Genomic DNA, 17953 nt, shown 5'->3' with positions numbered 1-17953 from the left:
GTTAGTTAATTTTGGTTACCTTTTTTGTGCCTTGTACATGAATCTTGCCAGTATAATTGACTTGTGGTTCTATGTACCTTACAACCTTAACAGTAAATCTATAATCAGGTTAAGTGTTTTGGGTGAACACAGCCAATATTCTGTTAATTTATATTAATTTAATGAGTCCAGTTCTGGAAGTGGCAAAAACAAACGAAAATACTGCCTTTGTATTACAGAGTTAGACTAAATGTATTCTTGGAGATTGGGAGGTCCCATCATTCTCCCCTTTTACCATCCACATTTTTTTGGTTCCACCAATTTTTAAGTATAATTTTTGGCAGGCTGGATGAGGCTAATATGGAATTTGGCCCCCAGAAGGTTGCACACCCTTGGTTTAGATCAGAATGAAATTCATGATTTATTTGTAGCTATGTATATAATCCTACCCAAGAGCTACATTTTTTCTGAGCTTTATTTTTCTTACAAAGGCCTGTTACTGCTTGTTTATTACAGTCTGGAAACAGACTTCCAGAAAATCTCTGCATTGCTATCTAATCGTCATGGGACAGTGGCACCATTTCCCCTTCTCCTTCCAGTATCAAAGTTCTCAAGTTAGAGAATGGACGGCGAGTGCTTTGAGCTTCAGAATGGGTTTTTAGGATAATTCAGTGAAAGATAGGAAAAGAGAAGCAAACATGTGGGCTGCAACATGTGGGGAAAGGAGAAGATGAAATTAAAAGACTGAGGCATGGAAGAAAAGACCAATTATCCAGATAAGAATGGCATGTACTGTCCTCCCCCCTTAAAAAATGGATGAACATCCGGGAGCCCTACATTTTGCTTTAGAGAACGTGTGGACTTGCCAAAGGCAAAAACTAGGATTTTTTAATACTTCCAATTTTGTCTTTTCGGGGTGGGGGGTACATGACAGCATGCCCCAATAATCCCAACTTTACTTTACTTTACTTTATTCACACTTATAGACCGCCCCCTCTCCCAAAAAAGGGACTCGGGGCGGTGTACAGTCAATACATAAAAAATACATAGAATACATAAATAGTTAAAAACTTAGAGGAGGTTAAAAGAACTGTACATCAAAGTAAAGTATTTAAAATATAATCTTTAAAAACCCGTAAAAATACCCCGAAAGTTAAATTTAAAATGGTTCCCCTAAAATACTAGTTAAAATATATCTGCCAGGAGGTGAAAGTTATGAGTAAGTACAGCAGTAAGAAAAGATATTGAGAGTTAGAAGTACGTAGTGGTTTTAACTACTTGTCTATCCGCAGATATAGTTTGGGATTGGAAAAAAAAAAGATGAAGTGGAGATTAGCTGGGATAAGCCAACAACCTCCAAGCTATCCATCCCGTTCTGTCCCAGATATACCTCGGGTGCGCTCGTCTATGATTTCCTTGACCTTAGGCTTCTCAGCTGTGCTTTTCCTTGGTTTTTTGGCTGGTGGAGGAGGGGCATAGGCAGCAGCTTCTGGTTCCCCCCACATCTCCGGGTAAACTTCTTTGTAGGGATTGCGTTCCTCTGAGATGGCAGAAAGAAGTACATCAGTGTGGCAGCAAGACAAGCAGGGTGGGAAATCAAAGCTTTGATTCTTTTGATCTGGAAGCTTGTCTGCCATCAGACTTTGTGATACATGACAGTGTGCTAAAGAGTTATCTGGCTGTTCTTTGTCCTGTGGAATCCTGCTATCAGAATGAACAGGGCTCTACCACACCTCAGAAACAAATGGGCCCAAAACACCTGCTATCCTATGGAATAGAGGCTTTGGGGGTTGTGATGATTTAGCTCCACTTCATTACCTTCAGGAGGTTCCAATCCCTTTGGGCCAGATGGCTGGAACCCTCCTAAGGCCCATTCAATCATCTGTTTGTTCTGCATTTCGACCACTTTAGAAGTGTCAGTTTCATCATTCTCTGGACAGGATGGAAAGATCTTGCCTGATCTGCTGCTGGCCACCTGGAGGGGGGAGACAGATGGGCGGAAGGGTCAACTGATTCTGGAATGAATGGTGTTCAGCTTGTACAGATGTCTTTCCTGAGCGCCATAATTTATTTTATTGTATTTATATCCCACTTTTTTCTCTCGGAGTAAAGGTGACACCCATAGAATCTTCTTTCATTTAATCCCAACAGATAGATTGGTTCAGAGAGGTTAAGCTGAGCGCCTTCCCTGAATTCCATGATCAAAATGGAATTTGAGTTTGGCTTCTTGTTCCTAGTCCAAGACTTTAACCACTATATTACATAAACAGAAATGACATTCCCCAATCTCCACATATTGCATTGGGCTTTCTTACATTCTTTTGAATAAGTGAAGTTGTCCAAGACAATACAGAAGGGAAAGCAGAATTTTATCTACATAGGAAGCTATTTTCTCAAAAGGCAGAGTGCTCATGTAGCCCAAAAAGTGTTGTTGAGTTTTCCCTCCTTTCTCTTCTTCTCATTTTTATTACCTTCTCTTTTAATGCACAGTTTTGCTTGCTTCCATGAACTATCTCAAATTATTGAATGGCACGCATTGCGTAAGGAGGCAATGAGCAATTCCTAATGAAAGGGTAGTCCTTTTTCATTCTCTGGGATAGCCAATCTGAGATGGGACAGGGATGATTCTGAAGATTATTCCTTTCCATCTATGAGCAGTCCATCCCATGTCCTGCAGACTTAAGATATCCTTATTCCACCATAAAAGCTACAGGGGAAAGACTACAGGGAAACAGGTCCAAAAGGTAGACAAAGGGAGCGCTTACCTGCAGTACTTCATAGATGGCCTTTCGATACATGGGCTGCTTGTTATATGTGGCCTGGTGAAAGGCGCTAGCAAAGGAGCTGAGTGGAAGCAGTTTCTCCACACAGACCTGCCAGAACAAAGAGATCAAGGAAATAATACCAAGTTCTTTCTCCCCTATGAATAGCATGGGTCCCTAAGGCTGGTCCCTCCACAGCCTCACAGAAGGCTGTGAAGTGGGAAACAGAATGGAACAGCACACCACTTTTCTTTTTGAGAGGGTTTTTCCCCCAAAAATGTTTTGGGGTTGTGGATTTAAGGAGCAGGATGGGTATCACAAAATGTGTACTGCATATACTTAATGCAATTATTTCATCCATCCTGAGCCCGTCGCGCACGCATAGCATTCTCAATACTGCAGTCTTTTTCCCTGCCTGTCACACCAGACACTGTCAGATACACCAAATAAATATTTCTCCCACACGTGTAAGGAAAAGGTAGATTTACCCCAATGCCTCCCTCTTCGGGAAGAAGCAGCTTTTGGGAAACTACAGGCAGTTCTCTTGGGAAAGAGAAAGAAGACAGTACAGGCAGAGATCAAGAGAAAGTTGGGGCCATTCTCCTTCGGCACAGATTTTAAAAAGTTGAAATACATTAAATCAGGAGGAGAAAAATCTGATTCAATGCTCTGTCTCTCTTTAAATCTTTAATTGGAACTGTGCTAAGTTTAATCTTTGTTTAGGTATTGTAACTATATTTTCTTCACATAGGAGTATTGAATTTCTGTCTTCAGGGAATCTGTGTTGTCGAGCTCTTAAAATTAGTTTGAAGTTTGCCGATCCTGTGATTGGCCATAACTTTTATATTTACTTTATATTTTCTGTTGGAACCGTTTAAAAATTCCATTGATTTGCAGTTGCTGCATTCCCTGATCAGAACAGAGCTATACTTTATCCTTTCCAATACAGATTATTTCCCACACTTTTTCTAACTCTATGGAAATTTGACCCTTCTCTTCCTGGCCAGGAGATATTTATTCAACATTTACATAATGGTTTTCATTAGCCTGATACTAATTCTTAATTCACGAGTTTGAGAAGATTGGGAAATCAATCGGGTTGATGGGATATCCCAGAACAGGGCAGTGGAGAAGCAGAGAAGGGAAGAAAGGGAAGGCAAGTTTGAGAGGATAGAAAGATTGACTGGTGGGATTACCCACTCCAGCAATAGCTAAAAGGAGGATAGAAGTAAGTACATTGGCTACATGGCCTCATGGTCAAGTTACTTCATGGTCTCTTAAGGCTTTGTTTTGGTTGAAACCCAGAATAACAAAGTTAAGTTCTAGGTTTTCTTTCCGCCAAATCATGGCTGATCCAGTAATTTAGCAAAACAAGAGAATATGATTTTTTTGTTTTGTAAAAGAGAAACACATTTCTTTTTTACACATCCACAATCATTTTGTTAAAGTTATTTTTTACGCCTCACAGAAATATTTATATTTTCCAGTGTAACATGCAATAACACATCAATAATCTGCCAAAATATACAAATTAATAACTTTCAAAATGTTTACCCTTTATTTTAAATCTCTAGGATTTTAAAATAGAATTTTTTTACGGAAACAAAAAAGCTAAAGATAAACCATCGATTGATAGTGCTGATAAAAGCCAATAACGTTCTATTTGTGTGAGTCAGGTTTTCTTACAATTGCTGCTATAAATAGAAATATCAATACAAAATAAATGAGGAATGAAAAATGACAGTGGCTGTTTTCAAAATATTAAATGAATTGTAAAAAGCAACCAGGCTCATTATTACTTCCCATTAAAATACAGTTCAAATCTCTTTTTTTTTATTGCCAATGGAAAGGGTTTCCTTTATAAAGTTCTATCATCATTTTAATTGATACATACATTAAATGTAATTTTTAAAAGGAAGTAGCGTATTTATTTCATGCAAGTTCTAACCACAATCAAGTCATGTTTTATATTTTAGGGGGATTGCAGTATTGCAAAACTTGAAAATCCTTAGTATATATTGAAATTAGATATTAGAACTACTACCGACTTCCGCTCCTTCCGACAAAAACTTAAGACTCACCTGTTCCGATTAGCCGGCCTGGCCCACTTATGGTTCTACTCTTACCTCCTGGCGGATATTTTATTGGGGATAGTTTTTAGGTAAATGTTTTTATAATTTTTAGAATTTTAATCTAACTTAACTAAATTGTACAGTGAATCATTACTACCTCCTCCAGTCCTATATTTAATTTATTGATTTTGTATTTATACCATGTATATTTGTTGTTCAATTATTTTAATATGACTGTACACCACCCCGAGTCTCTTTTGAGAGGGGGGCGGTCTAGAAATTGAATAAAGTTAAAGTTAAGTTAAGAAACAATATTATAGTTATTAGTGTTTTGTGATTGTGGCACCACACATATCACAATTTTAAAAACAACAAAAATACTGCTGATTAATTTGGGACTCAGAAACTGGACTATACTTGCAGTTATGGAACAAAGTGCTGAATAAACAATGTCTGAATTCACACATTGTACTAAACCATAATGTGGTTAGTTTCATTCTGGCTTACCACATTGTATTGATCCAGGAAGCACAGCTTGTAAATTAAAGATAATGGCACAGATACACAACTTGAAGCCTTAGAACTGTATGCAGTCCCACTCCAAGGAGAGTCCTAAGAGACTCCTTAAGTTGTTAACAGGTTGTACTTTCTACTGTTCTAATAAACAATTGATCAGGCTTCTGAATTCAACGCATTGCTTTTAATCTCTGAAGCACCATGTTTTCAATCTGCAGCATCACAGGTACAGGAGACTGTCCAGAGTCTGAGACCTGCCTCTAAACAGGCATAAAAAAATGGGAGCGGGAACTGAGTAGTGATGCAAAGATATTATAATATCCGGTGAAAAAAAGTCCTTCTCATCCTCCCTCCAAAAAACTTCTTCAGTGGGCAGTTTTATCTGCTACCTTTTAGCACAAAAATGACCTGCTATGCTGTTTTCAGATGGACGTTAAAATGTTTTGATAATTATACAAGGATTGCTTTCAGTACTTGAAAATATTGGAAATAAAACGGGTAAATTAATAAAATAAGAGCACAAGAAGGACTGTTCATACAAAGAAGCAGGTCCCACCCCCACCCCAGTTTTTCCAGTTTGGGACCTTTTCAGAAAACCCAGCTTGAGCTCAGTCACTTACCACAGAAAACTTCCCATCACCGAACCACATAACCCAGCGGGTACCTTCAGCAGCCCGGCTCCTGCCAGTCATCCACCAGGAAACAATGCGGCCTGGCCACCAGGAGAATCCACGCAGTTTTCCCCACACCAGCTCCCCGATCCCAAACCCCCGGCCATCCTGCAGTTGAAAAGAAAAAAAACAAGCGAATTGTTATAGTGACTGGAAAAACTAAAGAGAATCATACATAAATACTTGAGTCAATGAGGGCCAGGGTTTCTGCTAAAAGCTCTCATTTTGGATGATTTTTACGAAGGCTACAGCACAGTTGTTAATCCCATAGGCATGATTCACAGAGAACATGCTGAAGAACAGAGAAGCCACATACAAACAAAGCGAGTAAGCAATGTTTTGGCAGAAACTTGAATGTGACTTAGGAAATGGGAAAGGCAAGGAGATGAGCCTTGAAAAACTATATAGGAGGAAAAAACAGATGGGCAGGCATTTATTTTATGTATTTATTTTTCACTTTTCTGAATCAGAGAGAGATTCACCTGTTGACTTTTTCTAACGGTGCCAAAAGTTATTTTCTGAGAGCATCAATAGCTAAGTGAAAAGATTGGAACTTCTCATTAGCCCTCTGACTTTGATATGCTTTTATCTACACTCTAGTCTATAACTGTTTCTTTACCCATTCAACTTCAGCTATTCCCTACATACAGACTTTGGCCTCTTTTTATTTGTTCCTATTTTTCCCCTTTGTCTTCTCCTCCTGTAGGCTCTTCCTTACAATCCCTATGTTAAACAAACTTCTTCCTAAGCCTATTCTTCTCTTCCATTTCTTTGCCCTTCATCATCATGTGTCACTTCAGCTCTTCCATTTATCTGCAGTACATATTCACTGCATCTAATATGTGGCTGCAGCTTCATTACATAAAAAGGAATCTGCAGGGCAGATTCAGCAGGTTCTGACCAGTTCTGGAGAACCAGAGGCCGAAACTTTTAGTTCGGAGAACCAGTAAATACCACCTCTGACTGGCCCTGCCCCCATCTATTCTCTGCCTCCCAAATCCCAGCTGATCAGGAGGGAATGGGAATTTTGTAGTAACCTACCCCTAGAGTGGGGAGAGAATGGAGATTTTACAGTATCCTACCCTTGCCATGCCCACAGAACTGGTAGCAAAAAATGTTTGAATCCCATCACTGCCTCAGAGGCGGTTTCTTCCAGTAGCATGGCACTTTTGATGGGTGGCACTTGGTAGCCTTGTTTTCCTTTAATCCAACTAGACAGGAAATGGGTTCCTGTCTCCAACTAGGGATGCTTCAAGAACAAGGTTTCCCAGGAGTTTAGAATGGTGGGAAAATAAACTTTTGGGAACAGAACTCTGTCTCTGATTCACCTCATATTCTGGCTCATCATCAGGTGACTTTGATATGCTCTTCTCTACAGCATCTGGCCCCACAGGCTCTGGGGTAGTAGCCACAGTGGGAGAAGCAGGGTCAGTGGGCTGCTGCAAGGCTGGTGGGCTAGCCTCCTCCTCCTTCTGGGGCTCGCTCCGTGGTGTTTCTTCCACAGCATTCATTCCAGCAATTACCTTAGCTTTCTTTTCAGCCTGCAGAAAGAACAGAGTTAAGGTAGAGAGTCATGAGAATGTTCTTGAAGAACTTATTTCTGAGTTAAGGTTTTAAAGTTTTACTCTAATCCTTGATCTCTTAATTGTATTTTCATAATGTGCTAAACTTGGTTAATGAATTTTTCTGTTTTCTTTCTGCTTCTTCAAAACACACTGAGTAATAAAATAACCCAAAGGACTGGCATTACGCATTATATAAAGCTGCTTATAACACTTAAAACATTCTATGTAGGTACAACTACAGGTATTCCTTGATTTACAACCATTTGTTTAAGTGACTGTTTCAATGGCACTGAAAAAAAAATGACTTGGGACCTGTTTTCACACTCACGAGATCGTGGGAGTGTCCCCATGGGCACATGATCAAAATTCAGACGCTTAACAACTGACATGTACTTATAATGGTGGCAATGTCCCCAGGGTCATGTGATCATCTGTTGTGACCTTCTGACAAGCGAAATAAATGGGGCACAATTGTGTTACTAACTTATGGCAATAACTGCAGTGATTCACTGAACAATTGTGGCAAGGAAGCTAATAAAATGGGGCAAAATTCATTTAACAACTACTCGTATTTTTCGGAATATAAGACGCCCCAAGGTTTTGAAGAGGCAATTTAAAAAAAAAAAAGTTTTTGCACTTTGCAAACCTCCCAAATGGCCCGTTTTTCGCAAAAAACGGGCCTGTTTCCCCCCCCCCCAAAGGCATGAATAGCCCTTAGGGGGTTTTCTGAGTGCTCCTGGGGTGTGCCCCCCCCCCAAACAAGCAAAAAAAAAAAGCCAGTTTTTCGCGAAAACAGGCCCGTTTTTTATCAAAAAATTGCATGCATAGCCTTTAGGAGGCTTATAGAGTACACCTGGGGACTGGCGGGGGGGGGGGGCAAAATTGAGCAAAAAACAGCCCATTTTTCACTCATTTCTGCCTTCCCCAGCCCCCAGGTCTCTGAAAGCCTTCTACAGGCTATGCATGGCCATTTTGATGAAGGGGCAGGGTTTCAGGAGGAAAAAAATGCTGTATTCAGTGTATAAGACGCACCCAGATTTTCAGCCTCTTTTTTGAGGGAAAAAGATGCTTCTTATACTCCGAAAAAATACAGTCTCTTGCTTAGCAATGGAAATTTTGGGCTCAATTGTGGTAATAAATCAATGACTAGCTATATTAAGTATTCAAATCTCTGATTATGCATGTTGTGTGAATACAGGCATTATGACAGAAATATAGGTTCACTTAATCCCTTTAAGGTTATGGAACACTTTAAAAAAAAGCAAATCTAGATAATTTGAGCAATTGCACTGTTTTACATGTACTACATTGTTTAGTACATGATTGTACAAGGACTCCAGAATTGAAGTAAATCATATAAACTACCTGAGATTTAGATAACGTTTTACCATAATGCATCCCAACATAATCTTTCGAACAGGAGATAATGAATTACATTATATATTATTTTTAATTGCAATACAATTTACAACAGTCTGCCCATGTCTTCCATATGTCATGTTTCTACTACGCCATACTTGGCAAGCTTAAAAAAAAATCTAACAGTTGCTTTTACACAATGAAAATGTGTTGAGCATGTTGTGTGAAACCAGCTTATATTTTATTGCTGGCTGAGGAATTCTGGGAGTTGAAGTTCATCTATATTAAAGTTGCCAAGTGCGAAAAACACTGGGCTAAAAAGATAACAAGTGCTGCATTCAAATGCCTTTGGAGAGCATCAGTTTAGGGAAGTCTAACTCATCTTGCATTTGTTTTCAGGAAAACCAGAATAAAATTGATTGTATTCCCACAGTAAGGGGACTGTAGTGGTAGAAGGGAGTGCTTGCTTGTTTCCTGTCTATGGTAGGAAATGAAAAAAACTTGAATCTATGACTGCCTGGATGGAGACAGTTTGCCCCACTGGGACAATCCCACATTCCATAACAGAGCAGCATAAGACGGACAGACAGACAAAAGAGTAAAAGCACTAAAAACAGAAGAAAATTAGGGAGGGCAATTCTACTATGAAAAAAATAAAAATATGCCTTACAGTGTAGGAAAATAGCTCTATTTAGTGAACTACCCTGCTTTGTACATAACGGTAAAATACGTAGTCAGTTAATTGTCTTTTCTCTGTTAGGAACTTATTTGTGTTTCCATGAGAATGTAGGAGCTGTCAATATTTTCTGGAATAGATGAGTCAAGAATTATAATATTTGGGCGATCACAGAGACTGCACGTAGCGATTTTCAGTTGGATCAAACACCACAGTACATAGGGGAAATATAGTCTATACTTTGCAACATATTTATATCCGCAATATAGTCTGCACACCTGGCAGAACTACAATTACAGTAGAGAGTATTGGTTAATTAGGCTTTTGTTTTTTGCTTTTTTATATTTATGTAAAATATTGCTATATCATCTGTTGTGCCAGACCTTTCATGGCAGCATACACGAAAACTCATTTTGTCCAATTTCAAATAAGGATTTTTTAAGCTTGCCAAATAAATATATTAATAACTGTAAAACAAACCAGAAGCAAGAAAAACACAGAGGAGCATGAGGCTACAGCTACAATATCATACATTAAATTGGTTAAAAAAAATAACATTCAGAATGTATTTAAGCTGAATTAAGCATATTTTATGGTTATGTTACAGTTTTCTTGATTTCCTGCCTCGAAACAACAGGAAACTGATGATTTTCAGCAAACACACTGATTAAATTTGATAGCATAATCTGCATCGTCTCTGGAGGCTGCAAAAAAATAATGTTTGCGATCACAGGATGTCTTGATGCAGGGCTAAAGTGTCACATTAAATCAAAGCTGGGCAACCTCTGACCTCAAGTAGTGAGTTACATACCTCAGGCAAATTCCAAACAAAAATAACTGTGTAGAAGTAGCTTCTTCTACACATTTAGACATTAGAAATGAGCACAAAACTCTTACTAAATATGTATTATTATGAGCATGCTTATCTCTAGTTGTACTATTAGGAAGGTGTAACCCTAAGACCATCCCCCTTTTCTCTTAAGAGATGAATATGTTCCAAGAAAGAGAAGAATGAAATTATCATAGCAGTGTCTGAAGATGGGAATAGGCTTGAGCCAAAAGGAAATATTTTTCTTTTAAGTTTTCTCATATTTTAAATGTCATAAATATTACAAAGGAGGGATAATTGGAAACTTTCCTATGAATTGCCAAATGTAAATACATCAAATGCTTATCGGTTATGTTATTTTCCAATTCTTTGGCATCAGTGGTCTCAAGAAGGATGGCAGTAACAAAAAAAAAAGTTAGTTCCTGCTTACATACATACATACATGCATGCATGCATGCATGCATGCATGCGTGTAAGAATTTGGATTAAAACAAATACTTATCTTCTCCATCTGGAGTTGCTCTAAATTGAATAGGATTGCCAGTCATTGCCAAAAATAAATCTCATTTTGAATTATGACCAGAGATAACGGAACTGGACTTCTGAAGAGTCTCACATGAAAATAGCTAACGTGTTTTCCATACACAAAATAAAATGTTAAAATTAAAGGCATTTTCCTTCCCAGACACTACTAGGCACAGATGCACACCATATTTGATGACAGAACAGCAAGTCACGCTGGTGCTCACTGCAACTCATAAATGGTCTAAACTTTTAATCTGAGACAATCACATCATCGTAAAAATAAAGACATACTTAAGAATTGTTCTTATCCAAGTAAAATGTCTCCTTCTCTAAACTGATTTACTGATTATTATTTTTTTCATTTATTGCATAATTTCTAAGAGTCATAGTTTGTACCAAAAGTGCTTTTTTCAAGAGGCAACTGGACTTTCTGGTTTTTCTTTGAAGATGTTTCACTTCTCATCCAAGAAGCTTCTTCAGCTCTGTTTGAACTTTCAGTTTGTACTTTCAATTCTGAAACATTCTTATCTTGCATTGGAAAGATCTCTGCCAAAACACAACTATAAAAGGCCCACAATGCAGACCTGGGGCTAGCATTAAACATCTCTCCGCCCCCCCTCGCCCCCCAACTCCCTTCACTGATTAGATGGGTAATTCCCAAAGTGATCAAGGGCAATTTCCAGAGTGATCATGAGCCTTCTGTAGGTGCACTCAACCAGGAATTTTCTCTCCCCACAAAATATCTAGAATTTCTTTGATACCTTTTAGATGTTAAGTTATGTAAAACACCTCTTGCTTCATTATCTAACTTTCTTCACCAATGGTTTTTTTCTATTCTTGCTCTGTTGATTAATTCCTTTGAATAGATGCTTTTACAGAGCATCTGTGAACCTGCCTTTGCTTTGCCTTTATCCATACTGGCTAATGACTATTATGCATTGTATTATGTTGTTTACTATTTCCCTTAGCAGTAATAAAAGTAATTATCAAAACATTTTAGTTTATTACTTCAGTTACTTTGTGACGTATTTGCATAAAGAAGGCCTGAAAGTTTTATATTTAGCTTGCCACTTGAAATATAGTCATGGATAAGAGTTCCTGTCTTGTGTAAATTTCATGAACTAAACAATTTAAACATTAAGCAGGTCTCTGTAAACATTTCATTTTTAAAAGCAAGACTCAGAATTATATGGGTGAGAAATACATTACTGCTTAACTTCCCAGCCAAATACTATTGTATTTGAACAATCAATGAAGCCTAAGACAATCAAGTGGACTAGCGTAACAACATGCTAAGCTATGAAATAAACTAACCAAATTAAAATTAAACTAACTAAACTGACCTTGTCTAAACTAGTCAGGTTTAGACTAAACTAAACATGATTAGTTTAGTCATGTCATGCAAACTAATACTAGGATTCTTCATTTATTTTAGATGCAGAACTTTTTGAAATAACAAAACATGTATTACATATTCCACTGATTAATTTTTGCATGATGAATATTTATGACGAATATTCAGGAGGGATCCCTGTGAATTTTCTTCAAGTACGGGGTTAAGGAAACATTCCTCCTGAATATTATATTTCCTTCAGCTGAACTAATACAAAAAAGAATAACAATAAAGGAAAATGGAAGGCCCCTGGAGTGTATTCAGAGCCTCACAAGTACTATAGATTACACAAGATTACCTGTATAGCAGAGGTACAGTACCTGCCTGAATTCTGAAGCAGTTTCTTGGAGAATGGTTAGCATATAATAGATATAAATACATAAGTGCGTAAGTGTATAGTAGTGTTTTGTATATTTCTGAATAGAAGTGTTCTTCTCTTCACAGCTTTAGGAGTTTAGAATGCTGCATTTCCTAATTTCTGTTAAATACGTTTGCATTGGAAAAATACATATGCAGTCTACTATTTATACCAGAAGGGAAGTAAATGGCTATTTATCTGCTGTGTCTTAATTCCCCCCATCTTCCGAGCTTTTTGAATGATAGGAAGATACGCAGGATATGCAATTTCTTTACTGGGTAAATTATTTCAACCTTTATTCTGTTTTGCCCATGTCAGTTTTTAATGCTAAGAGCTTTACAAAGATTGATACATAGAGCAACCATAGGCATCCATACGGAGTGGGGAAATGAAGATGGCATCATGTGCATTGTGATAAAATCTGGCCCCTGACATAGTTACATGCAACGTATATGTGAAAGTGTGTTCTCGTCATGTCATGAAGCACATATTTCATCATTTTAGCATTACTGTGTTAAGAACTGAGGCCTATGGTGGTTACCCAGTAAGTCTGAGGGAAGGGAGTTGGTTAAGCTGTGGTGGCGCAGTGATTAGAATAGCCCCCAAGGTAATGTGCCCGCTTTCTTATATAAGGAACGCTTTTTGTTTTACATACAAGAAATTTGAAACTACAAAACTAAATAAGGATGAGACATATCTGAAGAACAGTGATGTTTTAATTGTTTGTATGTTTGTCTCTGAGTTAGGTATCACGGGCGTTGAACCCCTCTGCAGCAGAGGTGGGTTCCTACCGGTTCGGCTGAGGTAGTCGTTTGCTGGCCTAGGTTGCTGGAACTGGCAGCGACCCAGGCCTGCCACGCCTCCAAACCGGTTCCCTGGTTGACGCAGCATGTTTTGTTTTTGATGTTCTGCACATGCGCAGACCTATTTATGGGCAACTGCGCACGCGCACCGAACTGTCAGTAATGCCGGCAGCAACCTACCCCTGCTCTTTAGGTCATGCCCAAGTGGTTCTAGGGAAGGCTGACCTACAGGAAGGAGATATCAAGGAAGCCCACACTGTACATTGTGCGCTATTTCTGGGCTGTATTGGGAAACATAGTGTCTGACTTTTTGAGAACTGAGCCTCCTCTAAAATAAATGTGTTTCCATTGCTTACTTGAAAAGGGGGGGGGGGAATAAGAGTTCAGGGAAAGATTTATGTTCCTGAGATTAAAGGTATAAAAATTAAAGAGGGTTTCTGTCTGACCTAAAACAAGTCACAATGGGAAATCTCTAATGAAAGCAGATATTTTCTTGAATTCTGAAACTACAAGGTTCTGCTGTTACTAGTAGTTCATTGTATTTATTCACTTTTAAGATTGATAAAGCTGCCCAACTCAACAAGTGTGATTTTGGGCAGCATTCAGCAGAGAAACTAACAAATCAAAGAAGAAAACCCCCATTTAATGAACAATATTGTAAATGTCAAATATAAAATGGGAACCAAGCAGGTAACAAAAGAAGCACAAGAAGACTCCCACTCACAACTAGTCCAGAATGCCTGGAGGAAGAGTCTGGTATTAACAGCTTTCCTAAAGTCAAGATGAGCAGGAGCCTGTGGTATATTTGGGGCGGGGGGGGGGGGGAGACGGGACAGGAGAGATCACTCCACAGAACAGGCATAAAGTGACAAAAGTTAAAGGAAAGAATCTGAAGAAGCATGCCCTCCCAATGTTGCAACAATTCTTAGAAATCTCAAAAGTGCTTTTTTCAAAAGGCAATTGAACTGTTTTTTTCCTTGAGGAGGAGAAGAACTTCTTATCCAAGAAGCTTCATTGGTTCCAGGGGAGGGTTGCTGCTGGCATTACTGCCAGTTCAGTGCACGCTTGCGCAGTTGCCCATAAATAGGTCCGTGCATGCGCAAAACGTTAAAAAATGGGAAACAAATTGTGCAATTAAAATTGTTCTGCACACATGCAGAGCTGAAAAAGATGGCGCCGCCTATGGCGTCGCCCGGAGAACCGATTCAGGGGCATGGCAGGCCTGGATTCCTGCCAGTTCCAGAAACCCAGGCTGCCAAACCACTAGTGGTTCGGCCAAACCACTCCAAATCGATAGGAACCCACCAATTGGTTCAATAGAAAGCTTAAATGTTTGTTAGTCCAATAGAAAGCAGTTAGTTTAACTATATTTTGGTTGCATTCACATAACAGATTTAACACTTGTGGTATCTTCTGAGTCTGCATGATATACTACCGTACACTAATCCTAAACTAATAAAAAAAATGGGGGTCATTTAATCCATTAAGTTACAAAATATTAATTCGGGTAATATTAGCAGTCATTAGGAGAGGTTTAGAGCCATTAACTGTTCACCTCTCCTAATTAAGAGTGTTTGTCAACGCAGCCTTCATCCACTAATATTAGTTCTGTGATTCTATCAGTTTCTCATGGCTTGAAAGCAAATGGCTTCTGCTTATTTGTAGGGCTAAATTCAAATACTGGTTTTGACCTTTATAACTCATTGGTTCTTAGGATCATCCTATCTCAATAAGACACCTGATATAAAGTTTAACAGAAACTCTTCTTTAGTTACTCCTGTTTAGTGATAGCAACTCAGAAAATAAACGTCTTGGTGCTAATACTCAATTCTAGGGAGACTTGTTTAGTACCTATTTTTTTTGATAGAAGAGAATATTTATAGCTCGGGATTGAACTATCGAGATTTATGCTCTTTGTTAGGCAATGTACAGAGACTCTCAATTTCATTCTCCTGATGTCAGAAAATTAGGTGAGGGGCCCTTGGTACTTTCTGAGCTCGTTTTTTGCAAACATTGCAGTGCACTGAAACATCATCAGTACAAGGAGGGAGTGGGGTTTGCTCTCAATTTATATTCTTAATGGCGTCCCTATCAGTGTTGGTAGGAGTGGTCTTGGCTTGGTTTACCATGGTCAAAGTTTCCTAGTTGAAACTAATCTTAATTAAGTCTGTCCATATGTTGTGAAATTAAAGAGCTTTCATCATGCCGTCTAACTGCTAGTTGGTGTTCATGAATGTGTTCTGCTGGTCTTCTGTTTGTCCTATGTAGTGGCTGTTATTTTATTATTTATTATTTATTTGATTTGTTAGCCGCTCCCTCTCCACAAAGGGATTCGGGGCGGCGTACAATAAATAAAAGCACATATATATATATATTACACGGAGGAGGTAACAACCATTACAATACATAAAATAATAATAATGAGATTAGGAATTAAAATACCCCAGTTTAAAATTACAAATTTAAAAAGACTGTCAGGAGGAATTAAGATGGAACTATAGTTGAGCCAGGCCAGATAGTTGAAAAAGGTGGGTCTTGAGTTTTGAACGGAAAGAGCGGAGGTCGGTGGTAATCCTAATGTCGAGGGGGAGGTCATTCCAAAGGGCTGGGCCCATCACAGAGAAGGCCCTACTCCTGGGTGTCGCCCTCTGGCATTGTTTAGTGGACGGCACCCGGAGAAGTCCCTCTCTGTGAGAGCGAATTGGTCGTAGGGATGTATGGGGCAGGATGCGATCCCGCTAGTAGCTAGGTCCTGTGCCATGGAGCGCTTTGAAGATGGTGATCAAAACCTTGAAACGCACCCGATAGACCACAGGAAGCCAGTGCAGCTCGCGCAGGAGAGGTGTTATATGGGAGTATCTAGTACTCCCCATAATCACCCGCGCAGCCGCATTCTGGACCAACTGTAGTCTTTGAGTGCATCTCAAGGGAAGCCCCATGTAGAGAGCATTGCAGTAGTCCAGGCGGGACGTCACCAGCGCATGGGTGACTGTGCGTAAGGCATCCCGGTCCAATAGGGGGCGCAATTGGCGCACCAGGCGAACCTGGTGGAACGCCCCCCTTGCCACGGCTGTTACATGGTCATCCATGGACAGCCGGGCATCCAGGAGGACGCCCAAATTGCGCGCCCGCTCCATGGGGGCCAGTCGCTCGCCCCCAATGGCCAGAGATGGAAGCAACTGGTTGAACCGGGGGGCCGGAAGCCACAGCCACTCCGTCTTGCTGTTGCAGACTTTACATTTATGTAATGATGTTACTTGGTTTGGCAATGAAAACCTGCAAGAAAACCACCAAGCTCAGAGAGCACCAAGGGCCCTCACCTAATTTTCTGACATCAAGAGAATAAAATCCCTGTAGATTGCCTACGAAAGGGCATAAATCTTAAAAGTGAAAAAAATGGTGTGGTTTGTAATCATGCTTCTTTTAAAATGCAAGTCCTGTTTAATTGTTTATTAAGTTGTACTTTAGTATTCATCTATTTAATTTTTAAATTATTGTACCTGTTGCATTTTGCACTCTTTTTTTAATAATTTTATAATTTTAAAAAATAGGAGGAAAATATTTTTTTTAAAAATACTGTTGTGCACTGAAAATGTTTGTACTTGCCTTCAAGTCAGTGTTTGACTGGGGGTAACTGGCTGGCCAAGCCCCTGCATATTTTTTTTGGGGGGGGGGGGAAGGGGTTTGCTATTGCCTTCTTCCTAGGGCTGAGAGGGAATGACTGGGACAAGGTCACCCAGCCAGCTTCATGCTAATGGCAAGACTAGAACTCATGGTCTTTGCATATGGTTCAGTCAAACTCAACCATTATTTTAGCATGTTATGAAAAACAAGCTATCACATTGCCTCCTTTGGAAATGTTTTTCCAACTTCGTAACTTTCATCCCTGGAATTTTCCCTTCCAGGTACTAACTAAAATATATCCTGTTTAGCTTCTAAACCTGAACAAGGCTGCCCAAATACTTCCATCCAGTGACACTATTTCTAAAACTACAAATGTATTTTGTTAGCCCAGGTTAAAGATTAAGCAAACTATATGAATCTACCGTAATCACTCGCCTTCAATACTTTCTGAGTTTGCACAAGGGAGTTTTTGTTAATTCAATTATTTCTGCATTAAGGAAAAAAACACCGTTTATATCTTTTGGTTTTGCAAAGCCAGCATGTTGTAGAAACCAGAAGTTTGGAAGAAAGACCCAGCTCTAAATCTTTACTGAGTTACAAAGCTTCTTGAGTGGATCCGGAGTAAAATTCTCTACTTCACATGAACAATGGCTATGATATAATGCTAAAAAGCTACTGCTCTTGAGAACCTCAGAGAAAGAAGCAGGATACAAATGTCTCCTGGTAAAATCCACTTAAGAATACAAGCACTTAAGTCCTTGTTTGCTAACTATAAAGCTGGATTTTCAGTCCTTGTACTCTATAGCTAAATCTAAATGGCT

General features: G+C 39.1%; 1 protein-coding gene across 4 annotated transcripts in view; it reads right to left on the bottom strand.

The window, feature by feature from the left end:
- Window positions 1-17953, bottom strand: part of DNMT3A (DNA methyltransferase 3 alpha) — a 118349-nt gene that overhangs the window by 15049 nt on the left and 85347 nt on the right. For all 4 annotated transcript variants that reach the window (XM_081943956.1, XM_081943958.1, XM_081943957.1 and 1 more), the window contains 5 exons: window positions 7329-7541; window positions 5950-6108; window positions 2745-2852; window positions 1798-1954; window positions 1370-1519 (listed from right to left, as the gene is read on the bottom strand). In XM_081943956.1, coding sequence (XP_081800082.1) covers window positions 1370-1519; window positions 1798-1954; window positions 2745-2852; window positions 5950-6108; window positions 7329-7541 — 787 coding nt within the window. The remainder of the gene's footprint in view (window positions 1-1369; window positions 1520-1797; window positions 1955-2744; window positions 2853-5949; window positions 6109-7328; window positions 7542-17953) is intronic.

The sequence above is a fragment of the Natrix helvetica genome, assembly GCF_964273705.1.
Source record: "Natrix helvetica genome assembly, chromosome: 2".
In the NCBI taxonomy this organism is placed as follows: domain Eukaryota; kingdom Metazoa; phylum Chordata; class Lepidosauria; order Squamata; family Natricidae; genus Natrix; species Natrix helvetica.
The sequence above is the reverse complement of the archived record's forward strand: the minus strand, read 5'-3'. Positions and strand labels throughout refer to the sequence as shown.